The sequence below is a fragment of the Phyllobates terribilis genome, unplaced genomic scaffold (assembly GCF_046119375.1).
Source record: "Phyllobates terribilis strain yellow unplaced genomic scaffold, ASM4611937v1 Scaffold_7__3_contigs__length_470593459, whole genome shotgun sequence".
Lineage (NCBI taxonomy): Eukaryota > Metazoa > Chordata > Amphibia > Anura > Dendrobatidae > Phyllobates > Phyllobates terribilis.
In genome coordinates this window covers 190625918-190643292 of record NW_027362767.1, presented here as the reverse complement: position 1 = coordinate 190643292, position 17375 = coordinate 190625918, and the positions used below count along the sequence as shown (strand labels likewise).

Below are 17375 nucleotides of genomic sequence, written 5' to 3'. Positions count from 1 at the left end.
TGCAGCAAGTTCTCCTGAGGTGGGAGGAGCTGGAGGCAGACAGACATTCTGCAGTAAGTTCTCCTGGGGTGGGAGGAGCTGGAGGTAGACACAGACATTCTGCTGTAAGTTCTCCTGAGGTGGGAGGAGCTGGAGGGAGACACAGATATTCTGCTGTAAGTTATCCTGAGGTGGAAGGAGCTAGAAGCAGACACAGACATTCTGAAGCAAGTTCTCCTGAGGTGGGAGGAGCTGGAGGGAGACACAGACTTTCTGCTGTAAGTCCTCCTGAGGTGGGAGGAGATGGAGGCAGACACAGACATTCTGCTGCAAGTTCTCCTGAGGTGGGAGGAGCTGGAGGCAGACACAGACATTCTGCTGTAAGTTCTCCTGAGGTGGGAGGAGCTGGAGGCAGACACAGACATTCTGCAGTATGTTCTCCTGAGGTGGGAGGAGCTGGAGGCAGACACAGACATTCTGCTGTAAGTTCTCCTGAGGTGGGAGGAGCTGGAGGCAGACACAGACATTCTGCAGCAAGTTCTCCTGAGGTGGGAGGAGCTGGAGGCAGACACAGACATTCTGCTGCAAGTTCTCCTGAGGTGGGAGGAGCTGGAGGCAGACACAGACATTCTGCTGTAAGTTCTCCTGAGGTGGGAGGAGCTGGAGGGAGACACAGATATTCTGCTGTAAGTTCTCCTGAGGTGGAAGGAGCTAGAAGCAGACACAGACATTCTGAAGCAAGTTTTACTGAGGTGGGAGGAGCGGGAGGCAGACACAGACATTCTGCTGCAAGTTCTCCTGAGGTGGGAGGAGCTGGAGGCAGACACAGACATTCTGCTGCAAGTTCTCCTGAGGTGGGAGGAGCTAGAAGCAGACACAGACATTCTGAAGCAAGTTTTCCTGAGGTGGGAGGAGCGGGAGGCAGACACAGACATTCTGCTGCAAGTTCTCCTGAGGTGGGAGGAGCGGGAGGCAGACACAGACATTCTGCTGCAAGTTCTCCTGAGGTGGGAGGAGCTGGAGGCAGACACAGACATTCTGCTGTAAGTTCTCCTGAGGTGGGAGGAGCTGGAGGCAGACACAGACATTCTGCTGTATGTTCTCCTGAGGTGGGAGGAGCTGGAGGCAGACACAGACATTCTGCTGTAAGTTCTCCTGAGGTGGGAGGAGCTGGAGGCAGACACAGACATTCTGCTGCAAGTTCTCCTGAGGTGGGAGGAGTTGGAGGGAGACACAGATATTCTGCAGCAAGTTCTCCTGAGGTGGGAGGAGCTGTAGGCAGACACAGACATTCTGCTGTAAGTTCTCCTGAGGTGGGAGGAGCTGGAGGCAGACACAGACATTGTGCTGTAAGTTCTCCTGAGGTGGGAGGAGCTGGAGGGAGACACAGATATTGCGCTGCAAGTTCTCCTGAGGTGGGAGGAGCTGGAGGGAGACACAGATATTGCGCTGCAAGTTCTCCTGAGGTGGGAGGAGCTGGAGGGAGACACAGATATTCTGCAGCAAGTTCTCCTGAGGTGGGAGGAGCTGTAGGCAGACACAGACATTCTGCTGTAAGTTCTCCTGAGGTGGGAGGAGCTGGAGGCAGACACAGACATTGTGCTTTAAGTTCTCCTGAGGTGGAAGGAGCTGGAGGGAGACACAGATATTGCGCTGCAAGTTCTCCTGAGGTGGGAGGAGCTGGAGGGAGACACAGATATTGCGCTGCAAGTTCTCCTGAGGTGGGAGGAGCTAGAGGCAGACAGACATTCTGCTGCAAGTTCTCCTGAGGTGGGAGGAGCTGAAAGGAGACACAGACATTCTGCAGCAAGTTCTCCTGAGGTGGGAGGAGCTAGAAGCAGACAGACATTCTGCTGCAAGTTCTCCTGAGGTGGGAGGAGCTGAAAGGAGACACAGACATTCTGCAGCAAGTTCTCCTGAGGTGGGAGGAGCTAGAAGCAGACAGAGACATTCTGCTGCAAGTTCTCCTGAGGTGGGAGGAGCTAGAAGCAGACAGACATTCTGCTGCAAGTTCTCCTGAGGTGGGAGGAGCTGAAAGGAGACACAGACATTCTGCAGCAAGTTCTCCTGAGGTGGGAGGAGCTAGAAGCAGACAGAGACATTCTGCTGCAAGTTCTCCTGAGGTGGGAGGAGCTAGAAGCAGACAGATATTCTGCTGCAAGTTCTCCTGAGGTGGGAGGAGCTGGAGGCAGACACAGACATTCTGCAGCAAGTTCTCCTGAGGTGGGAGGAGCTAGAGGCAGACACAGATATTCTGCTGCAAGTTCTCCTGAGGTGGGAGGAGCTGGAGGGAGACACAGATATTGCGCTGCAAGTTCTCCTGAAATGATTATTAGGCTATGTTCAGACGGTCAGTATTTGGTCAGTATTTGACCTCAGTATTTGTAGCTATAACCAGGAGTGGGGCAATTGGAGGAAAAGTATAATAGAAACTCGTCACCACTTCTGCATTTATCAACCACTCCTGATTTTGGCTTCCAAATACTGATGTAAAATACTGACCAAACACTGAGCGTGTGAACGTGGCCATTGGGTTCACTTACATGAGCTGATAATTGTTTAGTCGATGGACACTGCGATTGTAACGCACAACTTGCAAACGATGTCAGACAAGTGTTGATACAGGATGGGAATCGCGAATAAATTGGTTGAATAGCATTGAATGTTGTGCACCGTGTTCACACAGATAATCCAAAGTGTCGGCTTCCTCAATGTGAAAACAATTTATTTTGTATACTTGGATTCATAAACTATTGTGCAAACATTTCCATTGATGCAAACAAAATTTATGCTTAAATGTCCACTAATCAGCATCATCTGCGATCATTTCCCGTCCTTCAGCCCCGGTATCGTTACTGGACAGTATCTCTGCAGGCTGCTCCCTGGGATTTCTGCACAAGGGTCACTGCAGTCATGTGCATCAGTTAAGAGCTTGTTTGTCCTTTTCTCTGTGGGTGTCACCACCGGTTGCTGTGGTGAAAGGGAAACAAACAGACTGTAGGATACAATCTTTCTTGCAGTTACTGATCTGAGTTTCACTGTTTTCCTCTGTTGCACCACCTTGTTCTCTGCTGACGTCAGTGTGGTCAGAGGAAACCACAGAACATTGCTGCAGGAGGAATCTCCGCTGCCACGAGGAGAGATGGCGGCTCAGCTCAGACAGGGGACGGAGGCACCAAGTCATGGCTGCTGCAGACAAAACAAAGCAGAGCAAGAACAAAAACATCAGCGGCTCCAAAATACATAGATATAGTGTGAGCTGCACTGACCATAGCGCTCCCACCGGGAGGATATAGATTACTGCCCGACACCGCATGTTATATACTCAACGCTGGCCGCAGAAATACTCAGATCTCCTGTGCTGGGAGTGATCTCTATCATGTATAATACTCAGATCTCCTGTGCTGTCAGTGATCACCATCATGTATAATACTCAGATCTCCTGTGCTGTGAGTGATCACCATCATGTATAATACTCAGATCTCCTGTGCTGTGAGTGATCTCTATCATATATAATACTCAGATCTCCTGTGCTGTGAGTGATCACCATCATGTATAATACTCAGATCTCCTGTGCTGTCAGTGATCACCATCATGTATAATACTCAGATCTCCTGTGCTGTGAGTGATCACTATCATGTATAATACTCAGATCTCCTGTGCTGTGAGTGATCACTATCATGTATAATACTCAGATCTCCTGTGCTGTCAGTGATCACTATCATGTATAATATTCAGATCTCCTGTGCTGGGAGTGATCACCATCATGTATAATATTCAGATCTCCTGTGCTGTGAGTGATCACTATCATGTATAATACTCAGATCTCCTGTGCTGTGAGTGATCACCATCATGTATAATACTCAGATCTCCTGTGCTGTGAGTGATCACCATCATGTATAATACTCAGATCTCCTGTGCTGTCAGTGATCACTATCATGTATAATACTCAGATCTCCTGTGCTGGGAGTGATCACTATCATGTATAATACTCAGATCTCCTGTGCTGTGAGTGATCACCATCATGTATAATACTCAGATCTCCTGTGCTGTGAGTGATCACCATCATGTATAATACTCAGATCTCCTGTGCTGTGAGTGATCACTATCATGTATAATACTCAGATCTCCTGTGCTGTCAGTGATCACTATCATGTATAATACTCAGATCTCCTGTGCTGTCAGTGATCACTATCATGTATAATACTCAGATCTCCTGTGCTGTGAGTGATCACAATCATGTATAATACTCAGATCTCCTGTGCTGTGAGTGATCAAAATCATGTATAATACTCAGATCTCCTGTGCTGTCAGTGATCACTGTCATGTATAATACTCAGATTTCCTGTGCTGTGAGTGATCACTATCATGTATAATACTCAGATCTCCTGTGCTGTCAGTGATCACTGTCATGTATAATACTCAGATCTCCTGTGCTGTGAGTGATCACTATCATGTATAATACTCAGATCTCCTGTGCTGTGAGTGATCACTATCATGTATAATACTCAGATCTCCTGTGCTGTCAGTGATCACTATCATGTATAATACTCAGATCTCCTGTGCTGTCAGTGATCACTATCATGTATAATACTCAGATCTCCTGTGCTGTGAGTGATCACTGTCATGTATAATACTCAGATCTCCTGTGCTGTAAGTGATCACTATCATGTATAATACTCAGATCTCCTGTGCTGTGAGTGATCACTATCATGTATAATACTCAGATCTCCTGTGCTGTCAGTGATCACTATCATGTATAATACTCAGATCTCCTGTGCTGGGAGTGATCATAATCATGTATAATACTCAGATCTCCTGTGCTGTGAGTGATCACTATCATGTATAATACTCAGATCTCCAGTGCTGTGAGTGATCACTATCATGTATAATACTCAGATCTCCAGTGCTGTGAGTGATCACTATCATGTATAATACTCAGATCTCCTGTGCTGTCAGTGATCACTATCATGTATAATACTCAGATCTCCAGTGCTGTGAGTGATCACTATCATGTATAATACTCAGATCTCCTGTGCTGTCAGTGATCACTATCATGTATAATACTCAGATCTCCTGTGCTGTCAGTGATCACTATCATGTATAATACTCAGATCTCCTGTGCTGTGAGTGATCTCTATCATATATAATACTCAGATCTCCTGTGCTGTCAGTGATCACTATCATGTATAATACTCAGATCTCCTGTGCTGTGAGTGATCACTATCATGTATAATACTCAGATCTCCTGTGCTGGGAGTGATCACTATCATGTATAATACTTAGATCTCCTGTGCTGTCAGTGATCACTATCATGTATAATACTCAGATCTCCTGTGCTGTAACTGATCACTATCATGTATAATACTTAGATCTCCTGTGCTGTAACTGATCACTATCATGTATAATACTCAGATCCCAGTGCTGTGAGTGATCACTATCATGTATAATACTTAGATCTCCTGTGCTGTCAGTGATCACTATCATGTATAATACTTAGATCTCCTGTGCTGTGAGTGATCACTATCATGTATAATACTTAGATCTCCTGTGCTGTCAGTGATCACTATCATGTATAATACTTAGATCTCCCGTGCTGTAACTGATCACTATCATGTATAATACTTAGATCTCCTGTGCTGTAACTGATCAAAATCATGTATAATACTCAGATCTCCTGTGCTGTCAGTGATCACTGTCATGTATAATACTCAGATCTCCTGTGCTGTGAGTGATCACTATCATGTATAATACTCAGATCTCCTGTGCTGTGAGTGATCACTATCATGTATAATACTCAGATCTCCTGTGCTGGGAGTGATCACTATCATGTATAATACTTAGATCTCCTGTGCTGTCAGTGATCACTATCATGTATAATACTCAGATCTCCTGTGCTGTAACTGATCACTATCATGTATAATACTTAGATCTCCTGTGCTGTAACTGATCACTATCATGTATAATACTCAGATCCCAGTGCTGTGAGTGATCACTATCATGTATAATACTTAGATCTCCTGTGCTGTCAGTGATCACTATCATGTATAATACTTAGATCTCCTGTGCTGTGAGTGATCACTATCATGTATAATACTTAGATCTCCTGTGCTGTCAGTGATCACTATCATGTATAATACTTAGATCTCCCGTGCTGTAACTGATCACTATCATGTATAATACTTAGATCTCCTGTGCTGTAACTGATCAAAATCATGTATAATACTCAGATCTCCTGTGCTGTCAGTGATCACTGTCATGTATAATACTCAGATCTCCTGTGCTGTGAGTGATCACTATCATGTATAATACTCAGATCTCCTGTGCTGTGAGTGATCACTATTATGTACTCTGCCTCTGTATTGACTCCACACTGATGAGTTTTGCCTCCACTCATCTAATCCATTACGTCTTCCACTCCACACAATCACTGATCATCGTTTTATCACTTTTCTATAAATACACATGAAAATAAGAAACTTTGTGATATATGTTATTACAGAAATCTGCTTCTTTCCCCTCCAGCTTTAGTTTTCAAAATGCTCAACTCACAGGTAAAATCCGTCTACACCGACTACAAATTTTAGCCGCAAATTGAAAAATGAAAGTTCAGTCCAAGCGAAAGATTCTCTGATAAGATATATTACAAAGTTTATTATTTTTATGAGAACTATTGATGTATGAAATATAAATTACAAAGACTGTTAGGGTCTGTGCACACATTAAGTATTCGGTGCAGACATTTTTGCACCGTTTCTGCATCTCTTGGCAGGAAATACGCATGTTTTTGCTGCCTTTTTCACTTGCATTTTTGGTGCAGATATTTCCCTCCTCGTTAGTCTGGGTGAGATCTGCAGCAAAAACACTGAAAGAATTGCAACGCTGCAGACTTCAATGCGCAGGGAAGAAAATAAGCAACATGTGCAGAAGACTTCAGGATCCCATTCTTGCTGCTGACATCAGGAAACCCTTCAGGTTTTATGACAAATCTGCACTGAAAAAAACGCAGCAAAAAACTCAATGTGTGCACACAGCCTTACTCTCTGACTGCAATTGAATAAGGAATAAATAAAGTATAAAAAAACAAAATGAGATCAAATCCTCTCTTGCGCTCCATCATTGCAGTAACTATTCTCTCTTGCGCTCCATCTTTGCAGTAACTATCCTCTCTTGCGCTCCATCTTTGCAGTAACTATCCTCTCTTGCGCTCCATCTTTGCAGTAACTATCCTCTCTTGCGCTCCATCTTTGCAGTAACTATCCTCTCTTGCGCTCCATCTTTGCAGTAACTATCCTCTCTTGCGCTCCATCTTTGCAGTAACTATCCTCTCTTGCGCTCCATCTTTGCAGTAACTATCCTCTCTTGCGCTCCATCTTTGCAGTAACTATCCTCTCTTGCGCTCCATCTTTGCAGTAACTATCCTCTCTTGCGCTCCATCTTTGCAGTAACTATTCTCTCTTGCGCTCCATCTTTGCAGTAACTATTCTCTCTTGCGCTCCATCTTTGCAGTAACTATCCTCTCTTGCGCTCCATCTTTGCAGTAACTATCCTCTCTTGCGCTCCATCATTGCAGTAACTATCCTCTCTTGCGCTCCATCTTTGCAGTAACTATCCTCTCTTGCGCTCCATCTTTGCAGTAACTATCCTCTCTTGCGCTCCATCTTTGCAGTAACTATTCTCTCTTGCGCTCCATCATTGCAGTAACTATTCTCTCTTGCGCTCCATCTTTGCAGTAACTATTCTCTCTTGCGCTCCATCATTGCAGTAGCTATCCTCTCTTGCGCTCCATCTTTGCAGTAGCTATCCTCTCTTGCGCTTCATCTTTGCAGTAACTATCCTCTCTTGCGCTCCATCTTTGCAGTAACTATCCTCTCTTGCGTTCCATCTTTGCAGTAACTATACTCTCTTGCGCTCCATCATTGCAGTAACTATTCTCTCTTGCGCTCCATCATTGCAGTAACTATTCTCTCTTCCGCTCCATCATTGCAGTAACTATCCTCTCTTGCGCTCCATCATTGCAGTAACTATCCTCTCTTGCGCTCCATCATTGCAGTAACTATCCTCTCTTGCGCTCCATCATTGCAGTAACTATCCTCTCTTGCGCTCCATCATTGCAGTAACTATCCTCTCTTGCGCTCCATCATTGCAGTAACTATCCTCTCTTGCGCTCCATCATTGCAGTAACTATTCTCTCTTGCGCTCCATCATTGCAGTAACTATCCTCTCTTGCGCTCCATCTTTGCAGTAACTATTCTCTCTTGCGCTCCATTATTGCAGTAACTATTCTCTCTTGCTGGATTCTACGGATTATTATTCTGACATAGGGGTTAGCGATTTAAAGAAAGATCATGATTGGAAGAATGAAACATTGTCAGAAGTATTTATCAAAAGGTTTTAATGTAGAATGCACTGAGCTATGTACAACATCAACAGCAGAAAGTACGTTTTCCATCGAGCCGTATAAAGTTATTGTTTGAAGGTTTAGTCCTAGAGTCATTAATATTGCAGTACATAAAAAGTTTGTCATACTTTTCCCAGATTTTAAAGTGTCGTGTGAACTTTCAGGAGGCTCTTTGTCAGCCGATGTGCTTTTGCATGAAGATGAATGGAAATGAAGAACGCAAGAGAAAAACAATCTATTCTAAACATGTATAAAACAATAGAAACAAAGATGATCAGAGTCCATGTTACGTGTAGCATCTTCCAAGCCTACAAGGAGACTTCATGGCAACCAATGGTGAACACTATCTGTGTAGACCCATGTCCACAGCCCTATTCTGTGAGGGGATTTTGGAAATCCTCCCCTGGCTCTAACTACAGATATCCATTTCAAAGTGTTTATGTGCATCTCAAGCTTAGCTTTGTTCTTCAACCAAATGGAGCAACGTGTCCTACACCAGTCTCTACATTCTGGAGGTCACCAATCTCTGTTTATGGTCAAGCCGAACAGAGATGTTCCCTCTGACCAACTTTGTACTCCATGGTTAGAGAACTCTTTCCGAAGCGGTCTGTGGGCTTCGTCTGCAGCTTCTCCTGTTACCCTGGCTTTGCAGTGAAAGCCTGACACCAAGAAAGACAGGTTCCATATTGGACAAGCTCTGTCTTACTGGCACTCTCCTTAAGGAGCCCACGATTGGCTTCTCTCACTCTTCTCTTGTAGAAAAGACTCGTGAGGAAGCCTGTTCTAGCCCTGGTACATCTCATGGTGCCAATATAGGCTAGTCAACGACCCTCCAGGCCAAGGTGACACTTTAAAGAGGGGGGAAAAAAATTACATTTTTTTCTCATTTCTCATTATCGAGGATTAGGAAAAGTTCTGTGGCTCTGTCCACTCCAAAGACAGAGCCACTTAAACTGCAGATCCAGCTTTGCGTGCTTGAGTTGCATGTAGAAAATCTAGGCTTGAAATTGCCCTGGTGTCATCTGAAGGAAGCCGGGATTGAAACTTTTTCATCTGTTCTGGGCTGGCGAGATTCTTTAGTAGACAGTTCTCCTTTTCAAGCTGAGAATTTTTTTCTACCAGCTCTTTGATCTGCTCCTTCAGGACCTCCACCTCTTCCCGTACTGCGTACATGAGATGGTTCTTCACCAAATCCTGTAGGACACAGAAAAACATTCACTTCAGTGTTGTTGCCCATAACGCTTAAAAAAAAGGTTCTCACATGTTACATCCACACATGCACAGAATGAAATGCCAAAGCATGGCACAGAATGAAACGTAATGCCTGCTTAGTATAAGCACAGATTAAAGGGAGCCTGCCATGCCTCCAAAAGCTATTACCCTGCAGATATGGGGTTAATCTGCAGGTTAGTAGTGTTATAATGCTGTCCGGCTGCTGTACCGAATGTGTTGCTACCAGGAAAAAATTAGCTTTATTTCTCCCAGGAGCCGCCGGCTTTCAGTCATAGAGGCGGGCACAGAGCGGCTACAGTCACCGCTCACAGCAGTGTAAGAACGCCTGGCCCTGCACAGATATGCTACAGAGAAAGCTGTCAAAGTGCCAGGGCATGTTGACAGCTGACACTCACTGTGTACTGAGAGGTGACTGTAGCCGCTCTGTATCCGCCTCTATGACTGAAAGCCGGCGGCTCCTGGAAGGAATAAAGCTTGTTTTCTCCCAGTAGTCGCACTTTCAGTACAGCGGCCGGACATTATTGTAACCTGCAGATTAACCCTATATCTGCAGGTTAGTAGAATTTAGGGACATGACAGGTTCCCCCTAAACACCCTACCATTTTCATAAAGGTTTGTGATGGAGTCACATAATAGCCATCTTGTCCAATCCAACCAACCAAACAAGGTCTGCATGTATATCATGGTATAGATCTGAAGGAAGTATTACACGGATGCAATTTCTATAAAATAATATTTGTCCGTTCATACTGTCCATGTAACGGTTACTTTATCAATGTGAGGATGTTGTGCAGGCTGTGTATTCATGGTGGCGCCTCGCACAGTGGGTCAGTCATGCTGGAGGAAGAGCAATGGTGGAAAGGTCTGCAGCTTCCTTCCTGCGGATGGGATTCCCACATCCCCAGCACTGTCTGCAGACTACACTGCAGTCCTCTCCCGGCCAATGAGATCCCACAGGCTCAGCGGGGAAGTCTGCTCAGCAACAGGACGTGTTCACACAGAGCAACAGGGAGATCCCATTCTCCAGCCCCGAACACCTCCGTGTCGACATGATGCAACGTACAGATAAATTGTATTATAGGGCCGACTGTAAGGAGCACCATCGCCCCACACCGGGACATTACCGACATGATGCAACGTATGGATACATTGTATTATAGGGCTGACTGTAAGGAGCACCATCGCCCCACACCGGGACATTACTGACATGATGCAACGTACGGATACATTGTATTATAGGGCTGACTGTAAGGAGCACCATCACCCCACACCGAGACATTACCGACATGATGCAACGTACAGATACATTGTATTACAGGGCTGACTGTAAGGAGCACCATCACCCCACACCGGGACATTACCGACACGATGCAACGTACGGATACATTGTATTATAGGGCCGACTGTAAGGAGCACCATCACCCCACACCGGGACATTACCGACACGATGCAACGTACGGATACATTGTATTATAGGGCCGACTGTAAGGAGCACCATCACCCCACACCGGGACATTACTGACATTATGTAATGTACGGATACATTGTATTATAGGGCTGACTGTAAGGAGCACCATCACCCCACACCGGGACATTACTGACATGATGCAACGTACGGATACATTGTATTATAGGGCCGACTGTAAGGAGCACCATCACCCCACACCGGGACATTACCGACATGATGCAACGTACGGATACATTGTATTATAGGGCTGACTGTAAGGAGCACCATCACCCCACACCGGGACATTACTGACATTATGTAATGTACGGATACATTGTATTATAGGGCTGACTGTAAGGAGCACCATCACCCCACACCGGGACATTACTGACATTATGTAATGTACGGATACATTGTATTATAGGGCTGACTGTAAGGAGCACCATCACCCCACACCGGGACATTACTGACATGATGCAACGTATGGATACATTGTATTATAGGGCTGACTGTAAGGAGCACCATCACCCCACACCGGGACATTACTGACATGATGCAACGTACGGATACATTGTATTATAGGGCCGACTGTAAGGAGCACCATCACCCCACACCGGGACATTACCGACATGATGCAACGTACGGATACATTGTATTATAGGGCTGACTGTAAGGAGCACCATCACCCCACACCGGGACATTACCGACATGATGCAACGTACGGATACATTGTATTATAGGGCTGACTAAGGAGCACCATCACCCCACACCGGGACATTACTGACATGATGCAACGTACGGATACATTGTATTATAGGGCTGACTGTAAGGAGCACCATCACCCCACACCGGGACATTACTGACATTATGTAACGTACGGATACATTGTATTATAGGGCTGACTGTAAGGAGCACCATCACCCCACACCGGGACATTACTGACATGATGCAACGTACGGATACATTGTATTATAGGGCCGACTGTAAGGAGCACCATCACCCCACACCGGGACATTACCGACATGATGCAACGTACGGATACATTGTATTATAGGGCTGACTGTAAGGAGCACCATCACCCCACACCGGGACATTACCGACATGATGCAACGTACGGATACATTGTATTATAGGGCTGACTAAGGAGCACCATCACCCCACACCGGGACATTACTGACATTATGTAACGTACGGATACATTGTATTATAGGGCTGACTGTAAGGAGCACCATCACCCCACACCGGGACATTACTGACATTATGTAACGTACGGATACATTGTATTATAGGGCTGACTGTAAGGAGCACCATCACCCCACACCGGGACATTGCCGCATTATTAGGGCCGCTGTGTTCTGCGCTGTAATCTTCTGTTACAGATCATGGGAAGATCCTAATAAAGTCATGGAGATACATAAGTGTAATAACGTGCTGATCAGTAGTGTGATCGCTGACACTCACCATGGCTTGCTCAATCTTGTTATCTATTGCCACAACACTTGCACCTGAAGCGCTGCAAAAAGAGAAATAACAGGATGTTAGTGTGAACGGCCACGTAACAGTGATGTGTATAGACATATAATGATCCTGCTGCTGGAGGCGCAGGGCTGAGAGCGCACACATCCCCCGAGGGGTTAAACTGAGACAAAGCAAAGTCTCCTGCAGCAGCTGTGACAAACAAGGAGGCGGAAACCCAGCAGATTCCAGTCCAAACCAGGCTAATCCTGCTCTGACCAAGCAGCCATCAACAAAGCCCAGGCATGTCTGGTGACACCATGGAGGATAGCACTCACTGTAGCAGTGGCAGTGTACAATGCTGGAGCCAGGACATTTACTGTAATAATAACCCCATGCACGAAATGTAACAATGCAGCCGTCACTGGATGCAACAATGTATCGAGCGCACAATGAATCCAATGAATGCCATGTATTATACAGAATCAACAATGATATTATCAGCTCCCAGAAACCCTACAAAATAGCAGCAAAAGATTCCCCTACTGCAGCCATAATAATAGGGAAACCTCCAGAAATCCTACAAAATAACAGCGAAAGATTCCCCTACTGCAGCCATAATAGGGAAATCTCCAGAAATCCTACAAAATAACAGCGAAAGATTCCCCTACTGCAGCCATAATAATAGGGAAATCTCCAGAAATCCTACAAAATAGCAGCGAAAGATTCCCATACTGCAGCCATAATAATAGGGAAATCTCCAGAAATCCTACAAAATAGCAGCGAAAGATTCCCCTACTGCAGCCATAATAATAGGGAAATCTCCAGAAATCCTACAAAATAACAGCGATAGATTCCTCTACTGCAGCCATAATAATAATAGGGCAATGTCCTGCATGCAGCAGTCACCTGTTATCCAGCTTCACGGACACCACGTCGGCCCCGAGGAGGGAGGAGAAGAAGGAGATGGAGAAGTTGTGCAGCTCGTACACCGCCACCTCCATGGGGGATTTGCACAGGCCGGTGCTCATGTTTGCAGGACAGTCCCGATATATAAGGTGCAGCCCTTGTAGTGTGTATATATATATATATATATATACTCTGCTGTGCTATAGACTGTGCTGTGCACGCCGCCCCCGCTCAGGCTGATGCAACCACCGCAGACTGAGGCTATTTCAGTGCTGCTCCGCCTTATATAGCGGAGGGCGGTGACGTCACCGGGAGTCAGCTCCGTGCGCAGAGGCCGCACTCCCCTCCCCACAGCCCGGACACCGGCACACTGCACAGCCCTGACACCGGCACACTGCACAGCCCTGACACCGGCACACGGACACAACTACACGGACACCGGCACACTGCACAGCCCGGACACCGGCACACTGCACAGCCCGGACACCGGCACACTGCACAGCCCTGACACCGGCACACGGACACAACTACACGGACACCGGCACACTGCACAGCCCTGACACCGGCACACGGACACAACTACACGGACACCGGCACACTGCACAGCCTTGACACCGGCACACGGACACAACTACACGGACACCGGCACACGGACACAACTACACGGACACCGGCACACTGCACAGCCCTGACACCGGCACACGGACACAACTACACGGACACCGGCACACTGCACAGCCTTGACACCGGCACACGGACACAACTACACGGACACCGGCACACGGACACAACTACACGGACACCGGCACACTGCACAGCCTTGACACCGGCACACGGACACAACTACACGGACACCGGCACACTGCACAGCCCTGACACCGGCACACGGACACAACTACACGGACACCGGCACACTGCACAGCCCTGACACCGGCACACTGCACAGCCCTGACACCGGCACACTGCACAGCCCTGACACCGGCACACTGCACAGCCTTGACACCGGCACACGGACACAACTACACGGACACCGGCACACTGCACAGCCCTGACACCGGCACACGGACACAACTACACGGACACCGGCACACTGCACAGCCCTGACACCGGCACACTGCACAGCCCTGACACCGGCACACACAGTGTTTGTCTCTCAACATCTTTGTGTTTTCTTGGATCCTACAGAAGATCCAGATCTGAGGAGAAATGTAAAAGTATCCGGAGATCATATCCAGGGATCTGCCGCTCGACCATGACTTCTATCTATACACTGATTACTAATAATAATAATAATATAAAGAAACAATGATAATAGCAGCAATAAAAATCATTACTAATAATAGAATAAATAATATAACAAATATAATAAATAATAATATAACAATAATAATACATAATAATAATTCCATAAAGATAGATTTCAGCCCAGCAGGCCGTGCAGTGACTGGCCGGCAGCCGTGCAGTGACTGGCCAGCAGGCCGTGCAGTGACTGGCCAGCAGCCGTGCAGTGACTGGCCAGAAGGCCGTGCAGTGACTGGCCGGCAGCCGTGCAGTGACTGGCCGGCAGCCGTCTGTCATTACTAACACCGTCTGTCTGTAGTGATGGGGCAGTCAGACGCCGTATAATACGGCCAACGATCGCACCGCAGTGCTCGGACCAGCCGGCGGCTCTCCTCACCTGAGCATTACCGCGTGTATTTCTGTGCAGGGTCAGCAGAGCCGCCAGCCGGTCCGAGCACTGCGGTGCGATCGTCGCCCGTGTTCTCACTGCACCTTGTGACAACAATACAGGAGCCAAAATACTGGAAAAGTGTCATGAATGATAGATTGTAAGTAATGTGTGCCCCTCAGATTTACTGTGAGACCATAAAGGATTTATTGGCAGAAAAGTGGCTCAGTGGTTAGAACTGTACAATGACTAAGTGGTTACAACTGTACAGTAACTAAATCATTAGCACTGTACGGTGGCTCAGTGATTAGTATTATACAGTGGCTCAGTGGTTAGCTCTGTATGGTAGCTCAGTGGTGAACACTGTACACAATGGCTCAGTGGTTAGCACTGTACAGTGGCTCAGTGGTTAGCTCAGTATGGTGACTAAGTGGTTAGCATTGTACAGTGGCTCAGTAGTTAGCACTGTACAGTGGCCCAGTGGTTAGAATTGTACAGTGGCTCAGTGGTTAGCACTGTACGGTGGCTCAGTGGTTAGCACTGTACAGTGGCTCAGTGATTAGTATTATACAGTGGCTCAGTGGTTAGCTCTGCATGGTGACTAAGTGGTTAGAATTGTACAGTGGCTCAGTAGTTAGCACTGTACAGTGGCTCAGTGGTTAGCTCTGTATGGTGACTAAGTGGTTAGCATTGTACAGTCGCTCAGTGGTTAGCACTATACGGTGGCTCAGTGGTTAGCACTGTACAGTGGCTCAGTGATTAGTATTATACAGTGGCTCAGTGGTTAGCTCTGCATGGTGACTAAGTGGTTAGAATTGTACAGTGGCTCAGTAGTTAGCACTGTACAGTGGCTCAGTGGTTAGCTCGTATGGTGACTAAGTGGTTAGCACTGTACAGTGGCTCAGTGGTTAGCATTGTACAGTGGCTCAGTGGTTAGCACTGTACGGTGGCTCAGTGGTTAGCACTGTACAGTGGCTCAGTGATTAGTATTATACAGTGGCTCAGTGGTTAGCTCTGCATGGTGACTAAGTGGTTAGAATTGTACAGTGGCTCAGTAGTTAGCACTGTACAGTGGCTCAGTGGTTAGCTCTGTATGGTGACTAAGTGGTTAGCATTGTACAGTCGCTCAGTGGTTAGCACTATACGGTGGCTCAGTGGTTAGCACTGTACAGTGGCTCAGTGATTAGTATTATACAGTGGCTCAGTGGTTAGCTCTGCATGGTGACTAAGTGGTTAGAATTGTACAGTGGCTCAGTAGTTAGCACTGTACAGTGGCTCAGTGGTTAGCTCGTATGGTGACTAAGTGGTTAGCACTGTACAGTGGCTCAGTGGTTAGCATTGTACAGTGGCTCAGTGGTTAGCACTGTACGGTGGCTCAGTGGTTAGCACTGTACAGTGGCTCAGTGGTTAGCACTGTACTGTGGCTCAGTGGTTAGCACTGTACGGTGGCTCAGTGGTTAGCACTGTACAGTGGCTCAGTGGTTAGCACTGTACGGTGGCTCAGAGGTTAGCATTGTACAGTGGCTCAGTGGTTAGCACTGTTGCTTTGCAGCGCAGGAGTCCTGGGTTTAAATCCATCTGCAAGGAGTCTGTATGTTCTCCCCGTGTTTGGGTGGGTTTCCTCCGGGTTCTCCGGTTTCCTCCCACACTCCTAATACTGATAGGGAATGTAGATTGTGAGCCCCGATGGGGACAGTGATGATGATATCTGTACAACGCTCTGGAGTTAATGGCTGTATGTAGTCAGTAAAGTAATAATGATTATTGCGCAGCTCCAGACACAGATGAGCAGAGACCACCACCCGGCTCCACCACAGCACAGAATGTAGCGGGGGGCCGGGGTCTCTCCTACAGGTGACCGTCAGTGTGTGATCCGCACACATTAGGGGGCCGCTCCCCGCACAGGGAACACTGGGGAACATGACAGACAACATTCAGAGAGTCGGCCATGACACAGGGACTGCAGACTTCTGATCTCGGACCCCTATAATATAGGTTACGGGGTACTGCCAGCGGGCTAGAAGATGCCATCCGTTGATGGTCAGGATTAGGCTCCAGGACGTCGGCGTCCCGAGCATGAAGGGCGGCAGTGGTGCTGGGCACGGATCTGCCCCATCAGGGGGCATCACTGCCTATGTGCACTGTGGGTGTAGGCTGTGCGGCGCTGCCTTCACCCTGCAGATCGCTGTGGTGCCGCAGGCTGCAGGATTCTCATCTATGGTCCATTTCACGGACGTTATTCCCGGCCCGAGCAGACACCATCATCAATGCCTGGGATCCGT

At 47.1% G+C, this 17375-nt stretch overlaps 2 protein-coding genes across 3 annotated transcripts in view; one reads left to right on the top strand and one right to left on the bottom strand.

Annotated features, from left to right (window-relative positions):
• Window positions 1-17375, top strand: part of RPS4X (ribosomal protein S4 X-linked) — a 528117-nt gene that overhangs the window by 37568 nt on the left and 473174 nt on the right. The gene's annotated exons all lie outside the window — the stretch shown is intronic.
• LOC141154137 (TSC22 domain family protein 3-like) overlaps window positions 8358-17375 on the bottom strand; it is an 86542-nt gene continuing 77524 nt past the window's right edge. Inside the window, exons 1-3 of one of the 2 annotated variants that reach the window (XM_073639622.1) lie at window positions 13425-13712; window positions 12522-12573; window positions 8358-9574 (exon numbers count right to left, since the gene is read on the bottom strand). In XM_073639622.1, coding sequence (XP_073495723.1) covers window positions 9329-9574; window positions 12522-12573; window positions 13425-13546 — 420 coding nt within the window. In that variant the 5' untranslated portion in view covers window positions 13547-13712 and the 3' untranslated portion in view covers window positions 8358-9328. Of the gene's footprint in view, window positions 9575-12521; window positions 12574-13424; window positions 13713-17375 lie in introns of those variants that run through there. The other variant, XM_073639620.1, reaches the window with a different exon arrangement.